Source organism: Thermobia domestica, chromosome 8, assembly GCF_964235325.1.
Source record: "Thermobia domestica chromosome 8, izTheDome1.hap1.1, whole genome shotgun sequence".
Lineage (NCBI taxonomy): Eukaryota > Metazoa > Arthropoda > Insecta > Zygentoma > Lepismatidae > Thermobia > Thermobia domestica.
The window spans coordinates 105513254-105531553 of NC_137461.1; the positions used below are offsets into that span (position 1 = coordinate 105513254).

Genomic DNA, 18300 nt, shown 5'->3' on the forward strand with positions numbered 1-18300 from the left:
AGCAGTAATAGGCAGACGGCACTATCCCGCCAAAAACATACATTTACTTGTTTGACATATAGTACTCTTAAGTGCGATATACATCGTATGTTTGTTTGCTGTACTGTATAACGCAAGGAATATGCTCCCTTAAAGGTAAAGTCTAATATACATTGATGTTTTGCATTATAGATACAGTAGTTTTATTTCCTTGATTTAGGTATTTAACAATGCATATTTTTGGATAATTCACTCTTTTGATGTCTCTTTGGACTTCCAATTAAAGACTTGACCGTGGTATTTAATTAACAACCTTATAGGCGTTTCTCACGCACGTTTGAACTTGAGTCATTTCTCATGAAAAAATCCAAAAGAGGTAGCTTCCTCTTAGAAATGAGTTTTTTCCGAAGTTTACCTACAACTACTACTACAGTGTTCGTAGTTTGAGAGAAATTTCTCTAATCTAGGGAAATTTCGTAGGTAAATTTAGCATAAATGGAAAAAGGGATTTTTTGGATAAAACGTGAGAATCCTGGGAAATTCTTCACGCAGACTAGTTGACCAATATAAATGTTTAAACTTTTCTTTGTTTTTCAGAAATAAACCAATACAATAGCAATAATGTGTGTGTGTATGTGCGTTCAAAGTAGCATAATTCGTACCCAATCTTGGCTGGGTGTATTTGTGTGTATCTTCTTTCGTAAAAAGAAGTGAAGGAAAAAGTAAAAGAAATAGAAGAAACAAATGTGGTTGTCACTTCCTTTAATGTAGTTAAATTAATCTCATCACATAACTTCTGTCATAGGAATTAGACACTCAACAAACCAGGGAAAATTTGATTAAAAACGGAAAATTTTGTAAGAGTTGAGGGAAATTTTTTTCAGGAAACCTATGAAAACTGCCCTATTACACTTTTCTTCATATTCGATAAATAAATGTTTGAAGAGTAACTACAACATGATATGATTTAATATATAATTTCGAAGTAAAAAAGTTTCAAGTGATGGCCAGTATCTTCCAGAAGTTACATGGTTGCAAAAATCACATGAATTGACACGTTTTTTTTTTTTTTCTTTATTTAAATGTCTGATAAAATTAATTCTGTTATGTCACAGGAAATACGATTAACTGGAGTCCTGACATGCATCTTTCAAGCAATCCATTTACTACTGTAAGATTCAGAACTTTGTATTTCCTGTTCAGAATTGGAAACTTAGTTAATTACACACAATAATCAGTTTCTAAAACATAGAGAGAGAGAACGCAAGACCGTTATCATAATCAATCGAAGGCTAAACTATACATATATACTGCAAGAACAAGTTACTATGCTTACCTCCACCAAACTCACAATCAACATGCATATTGCAGGGGGCGAGCAACTGTATTTCTCTTCATACTCCACTCCATCTGGAACGGTCACCGGTGGTCTCCTACGTCGTGGAATTGTGTACGTTATGTATTGTGAAGCTACCTGTTTCATCAAACTTCGAAATTCCGGTTTCTTAACCTAGATTTAAAATAAATAAATAAATGAGTAAAAGTTCTGAAGCAAAAAATATTTTTAAAAGATAAACTGCTTCTAGAATATGAATTCATCATCTTAAATTTTTATTAATGACATAACAAGCTATTTCGGCATGTTTCGATAACTGATATTGAAAATATTACTGGACCACATTTATTATATTCTTATCTATTTTAAGTACAGTCCATTGTATTGTAAGACCAAAATTAACAACATGCATCTCTCAAGAACTGAGTAGCGCTATTTAAATTACTTGATCTCTCAACAAATGATGCTCCACGTGAAGTAAGAACATGATCGTTTCAAGAAGTATGGCCACATTCATAACCTTATTCTCGTGGGATCTCTGCATGGCACAGAAATATGTGACATGGATTTTAGGCAATTCCTGAGAACGCATTGGTACCATAATTCAGTGACCTAGACATTCTCAAGCTTTAAGAAAAATGGATGCCAAAAAAAAAAAAAAAAAAAAAACAGCATACCAAAAGCACGATTAGAGGTATCCAGGCAAATCAATTTCCATTTTGAAGTGGAGGTGAACAATTCCCGTCACGATTAGCAACCATGGATGAAAACTCAATATATCACTGTGATCTAAAGATGACACAACAATCGATGGAATGGCGGCACTGAGGTCCTTACCCAAGGAGTTTAAAGATCAAAAGTACGTAGTAAAATCTTCATATCATTCCTCTGAGAAAAATCATACTCACAGCTTAGTTGTTCAAAGAGTATTACCAGTCCGAAAGAGACTCCAAAACAGCTATACCGTGAGTCTGTCTTCTTTATCTAAGCCAGCGTTCCTGTCCATCAAGCAGTGCCAACATACTTGAAATTGAATGACCATGGAATTCAGTATCTTTATCATCCCCATCTTCCCTCAATCTACTCCCGTCAGACTAATATCTGTATTTGAACTTAAGGAATACCTGAAGAGACACTGCTTTGTACCAGAACAGGAGATTGCTTCAAAAGAACACTGATAGGAGCCAAATTCAGATTTTTAAAGTTGTTTACCTTGTATCTAAAAATAATTATGCATTCTTATTTCATTTCGGCCCTCTCTGGGGCCTTCATAAATAACTTTCCTCTTTTTGCTTTTTTCTTTCTTTCTACATAAATTCATCATTCAAGATAATTTTCTTGAAATATTAGATCACAGGGTTTTCCGAAATTCCTTTACTCTAGTTATTTTTTAAATTATGATTAATATTGTTATTGTTTTTAAAGAATTGCTTAAGCATTCTGATACATTTATACTTACAGACACCTATTCTCGGAAACTAAACTTTTGAAGCTACTAATAGAATATAGAAAACTATTTACAGAAGTATGCCACTGACAGAGATTAGAAACCTATTTACAAAATTTCAAACAAATATGTCCTTCTATCACAATGGTGTACAGCAAGTCCTACTTACAAAATAAGAATACTTTTCCACACTTAGTTTGTAAATAGGACTCACTACATACAATTGCAATGGAAAAATATATTTGCTCAAACATTAGTAAATAGATTTCTAGTCTCTATCAGTGGCATTAAATATGCAGTTTTCAAGAACAGGTGTTATAAGTGAAGACAGATTAGGAAGTACAAAAAAAAAAAAAAAAAAAAAAAATCCTGTAAGCTAATATTTCAAGAAAGTCCTCTTTGAGAATGAATTTATGAAGGGAAAAAATAGTAGTAGGAAAGTTTCTTACGAAGCCCCCACAGGAGGTCGAAATGATATATAAGAGTGATTCCTTTTTCATAGATATGTATTCTACAGTCTCCATTAATAAGTAATTTATAAAAGTTGGAACATCATGCAAGAAAGTGTATTGAGATTCGATGATATTACGTGTAAGTGATCACAGAATATCATCATTTTAGCTGTATTCCTTTTGAGTCGGGCCACAAACTTTCCTGACTCTTTAGGAGATCAGATTTACATCCATAGAATAAGTATTTGCATTAAAGTCTGTGTTGTGGGATCAGAGGTTCAATTGTAATCCTTACATAGGCATTTGCAGATTCGTGCCGTTTTCATTTCGTAGTTTTTTCAGCATTCTCTCTCTCTCTCGATCACTGCAGCTGTTTCATTCACGTTAAACGCAGAATTCCAATACACATCTTTACGTCTATTTTTGTGTTGTTCGTGAATATTAATGAAAAGATCATCCCATGCATTCGTGCAGAGTTTTTGTTCTTATTCAAAATTATTTGTTTCTGGGGAAAACTGAAAAAATAATCGAGAATACACTCACCGTGTGTACAGTTGAATAAAGGAAAGTGTAGAACATGAGAATTTCATAATTTGTTTTATGTTTACTAGCAGTTCTTTTGAAAACAAATATATTTCAAACATCCAGACTGTTCAGTCTACTTTGCAACGTCTCTATCTTTAAGTCTAGAAGTGAACTTAAGAATGAGTAACTGAGGATGTCTACAATTTTTATAGGATTTCTAAGCTTTTAAACCTTTGTGCCTCAGATATTCCTTAAAATAGTTTAAGAGCAGGATCGGTCCACAAAATTTTCAACATCCCTGTGTATTTAAAATTAACTTTGAAAACAGACACCCCGTGAGTCATATCTTAATTGAAGTTCTTACGTATTGCAAAAATTAAGTTTCACGGCGTTATATAAATATAAAGAAAGACATACCAAATTTCGAAATTCATCAAAATCCAGAGTGCCATTTTGATCTTCATCAGCCATCTTCATTAGTCTTTCAACAGCGCCTGGAGGTAGATTAGTTCTCAATGATTTGGTTGAAAAGAGTCGCTTAAACTCTGCCAAGGACAAGCGTCCATCATGATTTATGTCACACTGTAAAAGAATGTCACTGCATTACTGAAAATTCAGAGTAAAATAACGTGAGGATAAATCCGGAAATCGAACCCGGGTCGTCAGCTTACTGTGCCGCTGCTCTATTATGCTCCCAGTCATAAGATTTAAAAGATAATAATCAATCGAGATTCCCACACGCGTTAGCACCGGTCCTCCCTCTACCCAAGATCAGCCCGAACTGCCTCTTCTCCACCCGGTTCCCAGATTTTGATGTCCTAGTAACCAGGTGGCGGCTTACAAATGACCAAGGGTAGCTGGAGGATCGAGCCCAACGCTCGTGAGGTTCCATCTGATTTATTTCATTTTGTGTTTACATAATGTATTACAAAATTGTTGACATTATACAAAATATGTGCAATATGTATAAGGTAAAACACACTACAAATCTTTCGTTGCAAACAATAAACTACTGCTTGATTATCACAATAAACATTAACTTTAGCTGGATAATACAGTATAGCAGCCATAGCTACCGCAAGAAATTGCGTAACAAAAATAGGATAAGCACAGGATGATTGCCATTGAAAAAAAAAAGAAAAAAAAAAAAAAACATTGTCAGACGTAACTACCGCTAGTCCTGTCGGTGTAGAAATAAGCTCGTACAGTATACAAAGTAGACAAAACATAATAATATAATTTTGAATGTAAAATAACATAAGCTAAAGGAAATGTCATAGTAGAAACGGGTGTTATCCAAACAATATATACGGCTACAATTTGTCTAGCAAGTTTGGACGAACGAACTATATCCAAGTATTTTGGGTACACAAAGAGCAAACTGCGGAAAAAATTCACTTGAATACCCAAATAGGTGAGAGACTTCGTGGACACTAACACAGATTTGAACACATTAATAAAAGTTGCAAAGCCTGTTGCAAGTGGCCCTGAACCAACCAATCAACAGGATATCGTTATAGTATACTCGAAACTGTACCAAATGTGCAACATGTTTTGTAATTCCAGAATAGTGAAACGTTGCATGATAAAAGGGGACAGCCCACCTCACTGGGAAACGAGTAAATCTCAAGATACACCCGGCACATTTAATAACGCAAAAGTTACGAGTATGTAAAGACAAGGATATGTGGTAGAATCCTTGATCTAACTTGATCATATAATCGTCTGGGATATCTACAACGAATGAATGAAATGGTGGAATGAAGGAAGTGGGAGAAAACGGGAGAACCCCGAGGAAACCCACGCACACGGTGTTTGTCCACCACAAAGTTCACTAAGCGGGAGCAGGATTTGAACCCGGGACCCCATGCACCATAGGTGAACGCTCTACCACTGAGCCACCGCGGCCCCCAAAATGAATTGAAAAAGGAATCACGTTATGTGTATGGAAATAAGATATTATAGATTCCGCTTCATGATCACTACAAACGTCACTATCACTTGTGAAAACACTGGTATATATATAAAATCTTGGCAACATTAAAGTTACCATGTGGAGGATATCTTTGTGCTTGCAACAGAGTTAGAATCATCCGCGTGGAGTTACGTACGTGCAAGTAGCAATATGGTGAAATAGCTGCCGTAATATAAAATCCTGCAAAATATGTAGTGAGATCTTTCATACGATTAACGCAAATGGACAGAATGCAGTTTACATCCATCGGGAACTGTGTGCCATTAAAGACCGACAGTAATGAGAGAAGGGAAGATCAGACAATAGTGCAGAGACTTTCGGGAAAGGCGTTCACAATTTCATGACGATGAGCGTACCGGAAGGTCTACTGTTTAGTCAAACGATCTGTGGAACGTATTAACAGAAAAGTGGGATCCAATCGCCGGGTCACAATAACTGAACTCGCCAGTTTTCACAAGTGTCTGTGGAAACAATACACCGAATTGTGACTGACAAGCTGAGCTGCACATGATTTTTTGGCCCGCTGGGGAGAGGAAGAGAAGTCTCACATAATAACGGATGATGAAACCTGGATATCGTACGCCACTGGGAAGTCGAAGCAACAGTCAATGTAATGGTGACACGCCGGTTTTCCTAAAGCGAAGAAATGCAAACAAATACCGGCAGTTTACAAAATCATGCCAACCGTGTTTTGAGACCAAAATGGTGTGATTCTTGTAAAATTCTTGGAACCAAGATGAACAATTATGGGGTTTGTGAATTGCCAAACACTGAATAATCTGCGATGTGCCATCCAAAATTAGCGGAGAGGAATGAGGAATGCTATGCTTTAGAATTCTGATTCATGGCAACGCTTGACCACACACAGCTAGCTGCTTGTACAAGTCAAAGATTTAAATGGAAACTATTCAATCATTCCCCTTACAGCCCAATCTTTCTCCCAGCTATTTTTCTTTTTCTTCATCTGAAAAAGTTACTTACATCGAAGCGTTTCAACGTGAGTCAAGCACTCAAGACATCAGTTTTGGACCGGCTGCACTCTCAGGTGGTAAATTTTTACACAGAGTACACGAAAGCTTGTGCTACACTACCAGAAATGTCTGGAGGCTCATGGTGACTATGTCGAAAAATAGCCGAGGTATGTATTTGTATATCAATCCCACATTTTCTTGTTTTTAAACAAATATCGACCCTTTTGTTTGACATGCGCCTCATATGATATCAATGAAGCTAATAATTTAAACAAAAGAAATAATTTGCAAAGAGAAATAATTTAATTATACTGATTTCATTGCCTATCTGACAAGTTTTAAAACAGAACTTAGCGGAAGTTAGAAATATACAGTCAGAGCCACCAAAATTAATACGGAGTTATGAATACGAATTTCTGTTTGGTATTTTCAATTGGTTAGTTATGTTTTCATACGAAATTTCCTTAAATCTTGCTTCCACTTTCCGAAAGGCAATTTTTTTTTCATTTTTTAAATGACAAATTTATTGATTTATTGGTCTATTTAATGGGGACTTTATCTTTTTATTAACTTTATATTTTTTTTAAATAGTGATAATATCGACTGATTGAGTAAGGTGTTTAAAGGTTTTATATTTAGAACTTTTTATTTTTTAAAAAATACAAGCTTATTGACTAATTGAACTAGAAGCTTAATGGGGACTTTTACTATTTTTTAATTTTTTTTTAATATTAAAAAAATATTGCTTGGTTCAGTGGAGGTTTACAGAGGGGACAGCATCAAAACTGTCTGTACCGTCAGGATATTGACCAATTGCATGAAAATAGTTACAAAGGCGATAGTCAAGGTAATAAAACACCATAATGTAGTAAGAATAAACACGAACGAAATTAAATACGCGAACGATATGAGTATAACATTAAATAACAAACTGATAAGTGAGTCCCGATGATATTTGAGTCCAAGTTTAAATAAGAAGGGATATGTCAACTGACCCACGAATTGACAGAGGCAATGCCAGAAGCGTTCGTTTTTCATTATTTAATTTATTTTATCATATTGATAGAAGCAACACCAAAAGCATTACTCTTCGTTATTAATATTTATTTATTTCATGCGATGCTCTTTCTTGTTAATTTATTTATTTCATTTCTTTACTCTCAAATATTTTGCATAAACACTATCCTACCCGTGCGTAAAACGGACATTTCAAATAGTACTAATATAAATAAAAGAACGTATGTGTGACTGTCTGTCATGAAATTTACGCATAGAAACGGATGACGCCGAGCCACCTGATTTTGTTCACAGATAGATATAAGACTTAAACGCGTATAAAGCCGCTTTTCGATTTTTGACTCAAAGGGAGCATTTGAGGCTTGTCACACGTACTGGAAGTTCAAAAAGTATAGAGTATCTCAGATGCCCCTCGAGTTTGAAAACTCAAACTACTCTACTGTATTGCAGGTTGTATACTATCTTGTCCGTACGAGGAATGGGCATCTTTGCTAGGAAGTTCAAAAAGTATAGAGTATCTCAGATGCCCCTCGAGTTTGAAAACTCAAACTATTCTACTGTATTGCAGGTTGCATACTGTTTTGTCCGTACGAGGAATGGACATCTTTGCTAGTTTATTATTATTAATGGTAATAATAATAAAAAGAACAAGCCTTTAAAAGCAAACTATTAAGACCACTATTTTTACATATTTACTCCATTTAACTTACCTGATTGAATACTTCTCTCAATCTCTGAAAAGGAGAAAGAAAAACTTATTAATAACATTTGTATTACAATCATGAAACATATCCTCACATAAAACTGTAAGCTGACACCAAACAATATCAGACTGTCTTAAAACTACGAAAATAAAAACAATGGATAATTTTCTATTCATAAGAACTCAATTTATGTATAAGTCAACTATTTTTATTTATTGAAAATCATTTTCTTTATTTCCATCAACTTTGATAAGCACGTTATCATCCGGGATTATTATTGTGAACTGCTGTTTATTCCATTCTTTTCCTGGTGTGCAGGAAATATATTTTCAGCTCTTTACATTTAAAATACGAACACGAATTAAATAAAACGTACGAAATTTCGCTTTCGCATGCTGTTTGAAACTGGATTTATCTAGAAAGTTGAACTAGTTTCAGCGAATGAAATATAGGGAGTACATAATCTCATAATAAAATAGTTCCATTTTATATCCTTTGCTGTAGGGATTTGCACCATTCGTTACTTCATACCTTACTCATATTCTTATAACACACAAGGATATACATAGGTTGGTGTAATGAGATGAAATATAAACATGGAAATTGAACGGATTTACTTACGACATCCAGTCTGAAACTACAGTATACTATAAACTGCAAAATTTCTGCATGATAGACACTTCTGTATAAACATAAGTTATCTTTCTCATATGATTACTTGCGATGCGTAGATGAAATTCTACCCCGTTTCCCTTTCTGATTGCAAAGCGAAGGAATAAAGAAATCGAATTAAAAAAAAAAAAAAAAAAATCAGCCGAGGATACGGTCAAAATGATCATTTAAGTAAGCTGCCACCTACCAGTGTAATTCTAATTCTCTGACTACAAAAAGTTAGAAAAAGCACTTAGTTAAGAATCGAAACTATTTAACTGTCTGCAGCTTTTCTTGCTTCTTATGAAACCCAATAATAATAATAATAATAATAATAATAATAATAATAATAATAATAATAATAATAATAATAATAATAATAATAATAATAATAATAATAATAATAATAATAATAATAATAATAATAATAATAATAATAATAATAATAATAATACTCTTGTTACTTTCTTCAAGATTACAGTCTTGAAAGCTCAATTAACTACAATTCATGTGCTTACGATGAAAAATTGTGTGTACCGATTTCTCACATTAACCATGGAGCACGACAAAGATTACACAAATCAATGAAAGCATTCAGTTACTACTGTGAAAAATAACACTTACCACAATATCATTCAAATTTTCAAGTTCTATGCTTGTCTCCCTTCTGGTAGGCAGTATGACGTTTTCTCCACGATCCATCTTTCTATCTCTGTAAAAACGAAAACGAATTTCATTATGTTTGTAAATCCTCTTTATAAAACAAAAATGAATGTTAACGTACATTTGCTTTATATATTGTGAGTAAAGGAGCATTATTTGAAGGTTTTTGCCGGATTGTTATCCTAAATCGCCATTCACTTTTTTAATTACTTTTGACCACTATAAGCCATTTGTCAACTTAGGTTGAACAAATTAAACTTGCAGAAAGAAGAATCGTCAGATAAAACTTGTTAATCACCACCATACATGCTCCTCCATTACTAACCGTTAGACAAAAAATTTACCATTAAATTTTCCACTCGGTGAAACATTCCACTTATTGGGTAGGGCCAGGTTTACGGAAGTCACTACTACTAACATCACGTAAATAATAATTTCGTTAGAATTCTTCCCCTCTCTTAGATCAACCTGAGAAACGAATTAATTTTTAATAATGTTACTGCTTCTTTGTATCTAACCGATTTCAGTAGGGCGAAGTTGAGGACGAATAATAGAAGCTAGAACATTAGAAGTATATTAAGTTTTCATTTCCATTTACGCATTGTATATCATTTAGTAAATAAAAAAATTACATCTTGTGTATATTTACCTAATCTCATCTTATATTCCGTTCCCTATGGAGGAAAAATCCACTGAGAGAGAATTCGTTGAACAAAATCGAGTTATTGATTAAATAATAAAGTAATCGCTTAAAAAAGCAAACCATTTTTTTATTATCAAACTAATATCTTGTGACAGTTTCGCCAACTAAACACTTGGCTTCATCAAATACTATAACATACATGAGAATTAACAGCAGACTAGATAGTACGAGACAACTAAAGGCTTCCTGTAACCTGATTGGTTGCTAACGGCCAATCACCTTCCAGTACCAAAACAGATACGAAACCTGCTAAATTCCTTCCCCTCATACTGAGGCTGTATACACATATACTCAATAATGAAGAAATCACGAACTATGCTGATGTAACAAATAATTATTTATCTCAAAAAAAGTGTCATTATTTACTAACTTATTCCAGTGTTCACGAATTTTTAATTCCTTAATTCCAATTCATCACATTATCACATTCAATGAATCTTGCCTCTTTTTATCTCCTGATCATCCTTCTGTTTTCTTGGCCTAGCACTTTCACCTCATTCCAATTAGCCGTATTAAAGATTTTATCTCTCAAATCTTACGTCAGAGCTCTCTTGTGGCAAAAACGTTAGCGTATGCGCCTTTGGCGTGGGAGATCCGGGTTCCATTTCCGGCGGGAGCTCATGTGGTTCGGATTCCACGTTAAGCAGTAGGTCCATGTCTCATACAGCCTCGCTATTGAAAGGGGCGCTAAAGTATAAATCAAATCAAATCTAATCTTATGTCATCCTTACGTTGTTTAATTCGCACTTTTTTCTTTCCTGTTTCTCACATCACACTTATTGCACTGGATTCTTTAGATTATTCTCTTTTTCCACCATTATTCCTATCTCTTCTTCTTTTTCTCCTTTAGTACCTCCAATAGCCTCTTTCTTTCTTTCCTGTAATTCGAAATACCTCCTATTTTCTTTAGCATTCTTTTTTTCCGTGTCTTCTTCCATACTTTCTATCTCCCATCACATTATTTTCTCTCTTTCTTTTATCTTCTTCCAGTCTTCCTATTCTTCTTTCATTTTCTCTTCCTCCCTTCTTGGTCCCTCTTCTCCTACTGTACTCCAATTTCCTCTTATCTTATCCATTTCCCTTTAACTGCTCATGGAAAAGATTTCTCTCTTCTTCCGCTTTTCCTTTCTCACACTGCTTGTCCGTCTAATCCTTTCTTTCATGTTGCTAAAGAAGTTTCTTTTCGTCAAGTAGTTCATGTCACTCCTAGCATCACAGCAGTTTACCGATACGCAACCTTTCTAATACCATTCCATGATTATCCTCCATTCCTTCTCCCTTATCTTCATGTCTAAGAACTCTATGACCTCTTCCTTTTCCACCTGCAGCTCCAGTTGAATGCCATTTTACCAATTTTCAATTTCTTTCGTAAATTTCTTGAGTTGTTTTGTTCTTTTCCACATCCCTATGCAATTATCAACATATCTGCTAAAACAAAACTCTAGTTCATTACCTCCTTTAACCTTACTTCCTTCTCTCAGTCATTGATAGAGATCGCTGCTAACAATGCGTTTAACTTTAAGCCTATACTCAGCCCCTCCTTAATTCTAATTAATTTATCTCCTATTATACAAGGAACTGTTCATCCACTGATACAGGAGCAAATCAAACAACATAAGATTAACATAACATTAGAAAGAGATAGAATTACATAATGACATAAAATTAGAAAGAGATAGAAATGCAGTGTACAAAGGCATAAGGGACACGAGACATGTGGATAATTGGAATGAGGTGAAAGTGATATGCTAACAAGGCAGAAGGATAATCACAAAATGGAAAGCGGCAAGTCTTATTAATATCGAAGGTAGTATTGTGATGAACTGGAGTGTAGGAATTAAAATTGATGAACAATGGAATAAGCTATTAAGATAATTATGTTAGTTCTTTGTAAATTCAGTATAGTTGGTGGGGCTACGGTGACTCAGTGCTAGAGCGTTCACCTCTAGTGTATGGGGTCCCTGGTTCGATCCCAGCTCGCGCCAAGTGAACTTTGTGGTGAGCAAACAACGTGTGCGTGGGTTTCCATGGGGTTCTCCCGTTTCCTCCCCACTTTTTTTATTCCACCATTTTATTCATTTCTCATCATCACCGTCTCCTTTAGCTAAGCCGGCATAATCGTGGGACGTAAAACTCAAACATTTCAGTATAGTTGGTGATTTCTTCGTTGGTGAAACTGTCATAAGATAGTAGTAATAAAATTGTTTAGCTGCGCTCAGTGATTAGCCTATTATTTAATTATAGTATATAATATCCCAAGGCTGGTATAATAAATAATATTACTGAATCACATGCTTGCGTAGCTTGTCTTCATCTGTGTATGTGATGGAATCCTTAAACACATACCTACAAACTATTATAAAATATATTTGCTTCTTTACAGACCTTAACTGAAATACAGTTATTCTTTCTTTACGCCACCATGAATTATAATAGCCAGCTCCACTTGCTATTTTGATCACTTCTACTTTGAAAACTTACTAAGAGAAATTTCTCAATGACAAAGAAGTTTGTGTTTATTAAAGCGTGATCGTAATTTAAGCAGATTTATCGCTGTTTTTTAAGTTTATAATATGTTCCAGCTTTTATCTAAAGGATCTTTGATCTTGATTTAATTCAGGCACCTTTGTTCTACCTAATAAAGTACAATTCAAAGCTTGCACTCTACTTGTGCTGACGACTTGTGTAGTACTTCTGCGATTTTATGGTGTGTTTAGAGGCTACTAAATGTTTAGATAAGCCTGACACTTGTAAGACCCTGGTTTCTTGCGCATCTTATGTTCATTAATTCTTCTACTAACGTTTCTTTTTGTATTACCTATATAGGTTAGCTTAAAATTACACTCTACTAAATATGTGCCTCACCATTATGATTACCCACATAGCCTAGTAACTCGATCTGCTAAAGTTACTTTCTAATTTCATCGGTGATTTGGGTGCTATATTAAACAATACTTTCTGTAATTTATGAGAATCTTGGCTATAGAAAAAGCGAAATCTATTTTATACTTCTATGTACTTTCTTCTAGTTTATATTTCTTGTATATTCGTGTAGCTTGTGATTTCCATTTTTCCAAAGTGGAGGTGGGATATCTATTGAGTAAGCCTAAATTATTTAGTTATTCCAAATTTTTTTTTCAAAAGATGCTAATCTGTAAGCCCGAAGCAAAAATTTTATCCATATATTAGCTTTAATGTTTAACGAGTGCTCTAACTTATTGTGAATATACAGTAAAAGTTTGAAGCGTCTTGAGTTTTACGTCCTACAGTTATGCCGACTACGCCTAAAGAGACGGTGATGATGAGAAATAATTGAAATGGCAGAAGGAAGAAAGTGGAAGGAAACAGGAGAACCCCGAAAAAACCCGCGCACACCGTGTTTGTCCACCATAAAGTCCACTTGAAGCGAGCTGGGATCAAGCCAGAAACTCCAGGCACCAGAGGTGAATGCTCTATCACTGTGCCACCGCAGTCCCCTTGAAGCATTTGCTGTCCTATGCTAATATGACGTTTATTTTCTTTCCTAAAAATGGTGGTATCTACAAAGTTGATTTTGTTATTCTTTTCCCTTATGTGCATACTCTCCATTGCTGGCACACCTGCTCCCTACGGATCAATCCCCTCATGCTCCGCCCCCTGCGCTGTCTCGGTTAGGTGCATTTCTTGCTTTTAGTGGCTACCTAGCAGACGTCTGCTAGTGTGTTTTACACGGTAGTTTTTATGGCATGTCACCACGCTGTAGATATCTATATCAGTTAAAGTTTTCTTAAAATGAATTTCCACGAGGGAATGCAACTCTCTCCAAACGAAATAATGTTTAAAATACCTGTGATGAAAATTAAATTATTTAGATAAATATATAGGCCCTTTGTTTTGAAAGTGAACATTAGTAATCATTTTCTTACATAGAAGGAGTAAACCCTATTCACCAAACCAAAACAAAACAAACACCTTTCACACGTTCAGAACGATGCAATAAATTGGTATCAGATATTGAAATTGTGCCCTACCAAGAGTCATAGGTAAAGAATAATTTTAAACTATTCTGTATAATCACGAGGGATGGAGTGCACAGTATATTTAAGTCAAAATTTGGTAGAACTAACCTAACCTGAAAATGTAAGAAATTGTCAAAATTCGGTAGAACTAGCCTGAAAACTCTAATCTAACCTAAAAATGTAAGGAATCTGTCAAAATTTGGTAGAACCGTCTGCTCGAGTAATGCCCTGGTTTGTTTTTTTACACTAGATTTTATTATATATTTCCGGACGCAGTATTTACACGCAAAATAAAAGAAGTCCTCTTAAAGTAAACGTGCACCGAGGAATTCTTTAAAAACACCTTTTAACGTAATGGCAATGAATTTCCTCATAAATAATAAAAATGTCACATATTTCAGCCTAAAAGTACTGGACAACTATACGGCACAAAGGCCAATAATAATACAACGTTGAAAACAGTTTTATTCTGGTTTAATTCAGAGCCGACATTTACGCAAAATTAGCCTCACTGAAACGTTACTCTCTTTGTTGTACTAGTTACTTCTTCATTTTCTTTATTATATGCATTAACTACTCTCTTCGCTTCTACCAGCTATTTCCAGTTGCACCCGTAACACATTTTTACATTAAATCTGGCTTCCCGAAGTATAACATTCGGATTATTTGTTTTGATATTCTATCTCTTTCTTCTGATGCGACACTATACATAAAAACTGGTGTTTTTGCTACATATATGGTGTTTCATACTTGTACACTTTGCGTGTAATCTTGCAACATTTTAATTATTTAGCTTCCTGCTTATTTACCCTTGTATTCCTTGTACTTTCTGTTTTCAGATGTATTTTTTTTTACAGTTTTATAGTATATATGTATACATTTAAATAACGTTAACGATATAATACATATATTTTATTACCTTTCTTCTTGACTGAACCACGCCTAAAAATAATGTGAACGCACTTTGTCAACCAATCTTATCATGAATGTATTACTCATCATGCACTCTCCCCTTTTTTGCTTGACCGCATTCATTCATGATAACGGAACAATCGTTTTCCTCATTAGCAGACACAAACATTTGCAATAAATCAAAGTTGCCAGGTTAAAAGACCTTTTCTAAATCCATATCTGCTTCGCTTCGCATATATAGACAAATTAATTTAATCGAGATGCAAAAGCAGGGTACAATAAAGAGGAAATTAGTGAAAGTATTATATTTATTTCAACAATTATTTCGAGTGGTGCGTCAAAAGTAAACCTACACGGTCTCGTTTATTACTAATGAGTATCGAATGGTTGTTCCCGTTCCCACACATATACTCAGGCAGGGGCGGATCCAGGACCGACTTCTGAGGGGCGGTGGGTTGTCATACTGCTACTTTTAAGGGCTCTAAAGTTTGGGATGGGCTTTATTTATATACATAAAATAAGAAAGTTTCTTCTTCTGGGGGGAAGATCGCCTCCCCTCGATCCGCCCCTGTACTCAGGTAATTCTTTTAGGAGGCTTAAGCACAGTCGTTCTGACACGTGATTAGTATTATACTAAAGAGTTGGACTAACATATGTTTCCTGAAATAGTCAGGTCTTTAGTATGACTCTAATCGTGTATCAAAACGCCTTTGTATAAGCCGGAATATGAAGATATTTTTTGAAAATTGTAAAAACCACTATCAAAATTGTGAGAGTATCAGAGTTCAAAATTTCGGTTCCGAGCTTAGCTCAAGAAAGCTTTCCTCATGTATCGGATGTGCGGGCTCGGACTGGCCATGGCAGGAGCGCAGGTATCCCTGCCGGGGCCCTCTCTAAATGTTATTCAATATTCAATATATATATATAGATAGATAGATAGATAGATAGATAGATAGATAGATAGATAGATAGATAGATAGATAGATAGATAGATAGATAGATAGATATAGATAATGAATATTGAATAACATGGAAAGTAAGATAAAACGTGTCTGCTGAGTTGGAGCATAGTTACTCGTTGTAGTCTAGTTTGTTCCGTTTCCAGAATTCGGTGGCCCCCAGCATTGAATGTAGTCTTGGGGTCTCTATATTGGAAGGAAACTAACATTATTATTAAATCCTGTTTAGGGCTCTATGTTTGTGGTGTATTGTCTAAATGTGTAGTAGGGCCCCATGAATGCCGAAATAAATTGATTTTTACGAAGTCCTGCTGGGGCCCTCTGTTAGTCGTTTGACGAGTTATTTCAACACCATAAAGAAACAGAACAGGTTCCCATCCTGGGGCCGCATTAGCATGTGAAAAATGAAGCTCACAGCTTTATGAAGAAAAGCCATCCCCTCCCATCGCAAAAGTTTGAAAATACTCTGTTTAACCTGTACTACTACTACAACTACAAAGGTAATCAAGAAAGTTCTATCGCTTTCTGTTGAAGTTTATGTTCAGTTGGCCCTCACATCGTTAGTTGAATGTGAATAGAGATAAGGCGAAGGTCAGTAGTTGGTGTGGGAATATCCAACATACTACCCGGTTGTGACAATACGCTGGTGAAGAAAACGTCATTTCCGCTTCCTGTTCAGCTAGCTGGTTACAAACAAACCAGCGCTTTGAGCGGGTTATATGAAGAAGTTTACATGGTACTCGCCTCTGAAAATGATCTGTTTCGTTCCGGATATAACCATAATAGTAGTAGTAGATGGAGGAGGAGTAGTAGTAGTAGGTGTATTAGTAGTAGGAGGAGTAAGTAGTAGTAGTAGTAGTAGTAGTAGTAGGTGTATTAGTAGTAGGAGGAGTAAGTAGTAGTAGTAGTAGTAGTAGTAGTAGTAGTAGTAGTAGTACAAGTAGAAGTAAGTAGTAGGCCCTAGTAGTAGGAGGAGTAGGAGCAGTAACTAGTAGTAAGAGTAGAAGTCGGAGTACTTAGTAATAGTAACAGTAGGGGTAGGTATAGTAATAGTAAGAGTAGTAGCAGTAGGAGGAGTAATAGGAGTAGGAGCAGGAGTAGGAACGGGCAGTAGTAGTACTTGGAATAGTAGTAGTAGTAGTGGGAACGGGTTAGAAGCTCCGAAGGGGTTGGTTGGGTTCTGTTCTCGATACAAAATTTTATTTTGGGGAAATTACACTTTCCAAAATTTTATGGCAGCTTATTGAAGATTACGTGCATTTCAGGTTCGACTTTAATTTCTATATTTCCACGTAAATACGCATCTCAGATGTAAGTGCACACCATATTTCCATTACTTATACACTACTCTATTAAAATATTAGAAATTTCTTCTGTAAATTTTAAAATCTATGGATCTGTATAGTATGATTGCACCGTTAAAAGTCCTTTGTATCATAATAAGCATATGCGAAAAAGGGCTTTAGAAGAAATAGTGACTGAAATATCTGTTTTTAGTTTTGGAGATATAATTGCCCTCTTCTGCAGTGATTTGTTTGCTACGTCACGAAAAAATTCTTATCAAAATGCTACCGTGTAAAAGCACAATATACTTTTGATGCCATAGAATATTATACGAGATTTTTGGTAGCATATCTGCTACGAGAAATGCTGCAATAAATGCTTTCGTCTAAAACGAGCCTTAAAAATGTGTCATGGTTACTAAGAATGAAAATCCACTTGTAGTGATTACCAGCCAAGGCTAGTATACGCTTTTCATACCTCTTTCTTTCCACGCATACCCAACTTCACTGATCCACCTGCTCCCTACAGATCAGGGACGGCGCCAGAAACGTTTGATGAGGTGGGTGGAAAGAGGCGGACCTAGTTGCTGGATGGGCGGACAATGAAAATAAGAACTGGGCAATGTAGACATTTTTTTTTTTTTTTTGGACAATAATTTTCAATCTTTAAACACTTTAGTTAGCTAAGACTCAGACCGAAATAGGGGAGGGACAAGGATGTGGAA

At 35.2% G+C, this 18300-nt stretch overlaps 1 protein-coding gene across 1 annotated transcript in view; it reads right to left on the reverse strand.

The window, feature by feature from the left end:
* rho-4 (rhomboid-4) overlaps nucleotides 1–15507 on the reverse strand; it is a 57722-nt gene extending 42215 nt beyond the window's left edge. The window contains 5 exon segments of the mRNA XM_081768820.1: nucleotides 1316–1489; nucleotides 4157–4321; nucleotides 8413–8436; nucleotides 9682–9769; nucleotides 15341–15507. Coding sequence (XP_081624946.1) covers nucleotides 1316–1489; nucleotides 4157–4321; nucleotides 8413–8436; nucleotides 9682–9759 — 441 coding nt within the window. The 5' untranslated portion in view covers nucleotides 9760–9769; nucleotides 15341–15507.
* Between the last annotated feature and the right edge of the window lie 2793 nt (nucleotides 15508–18300).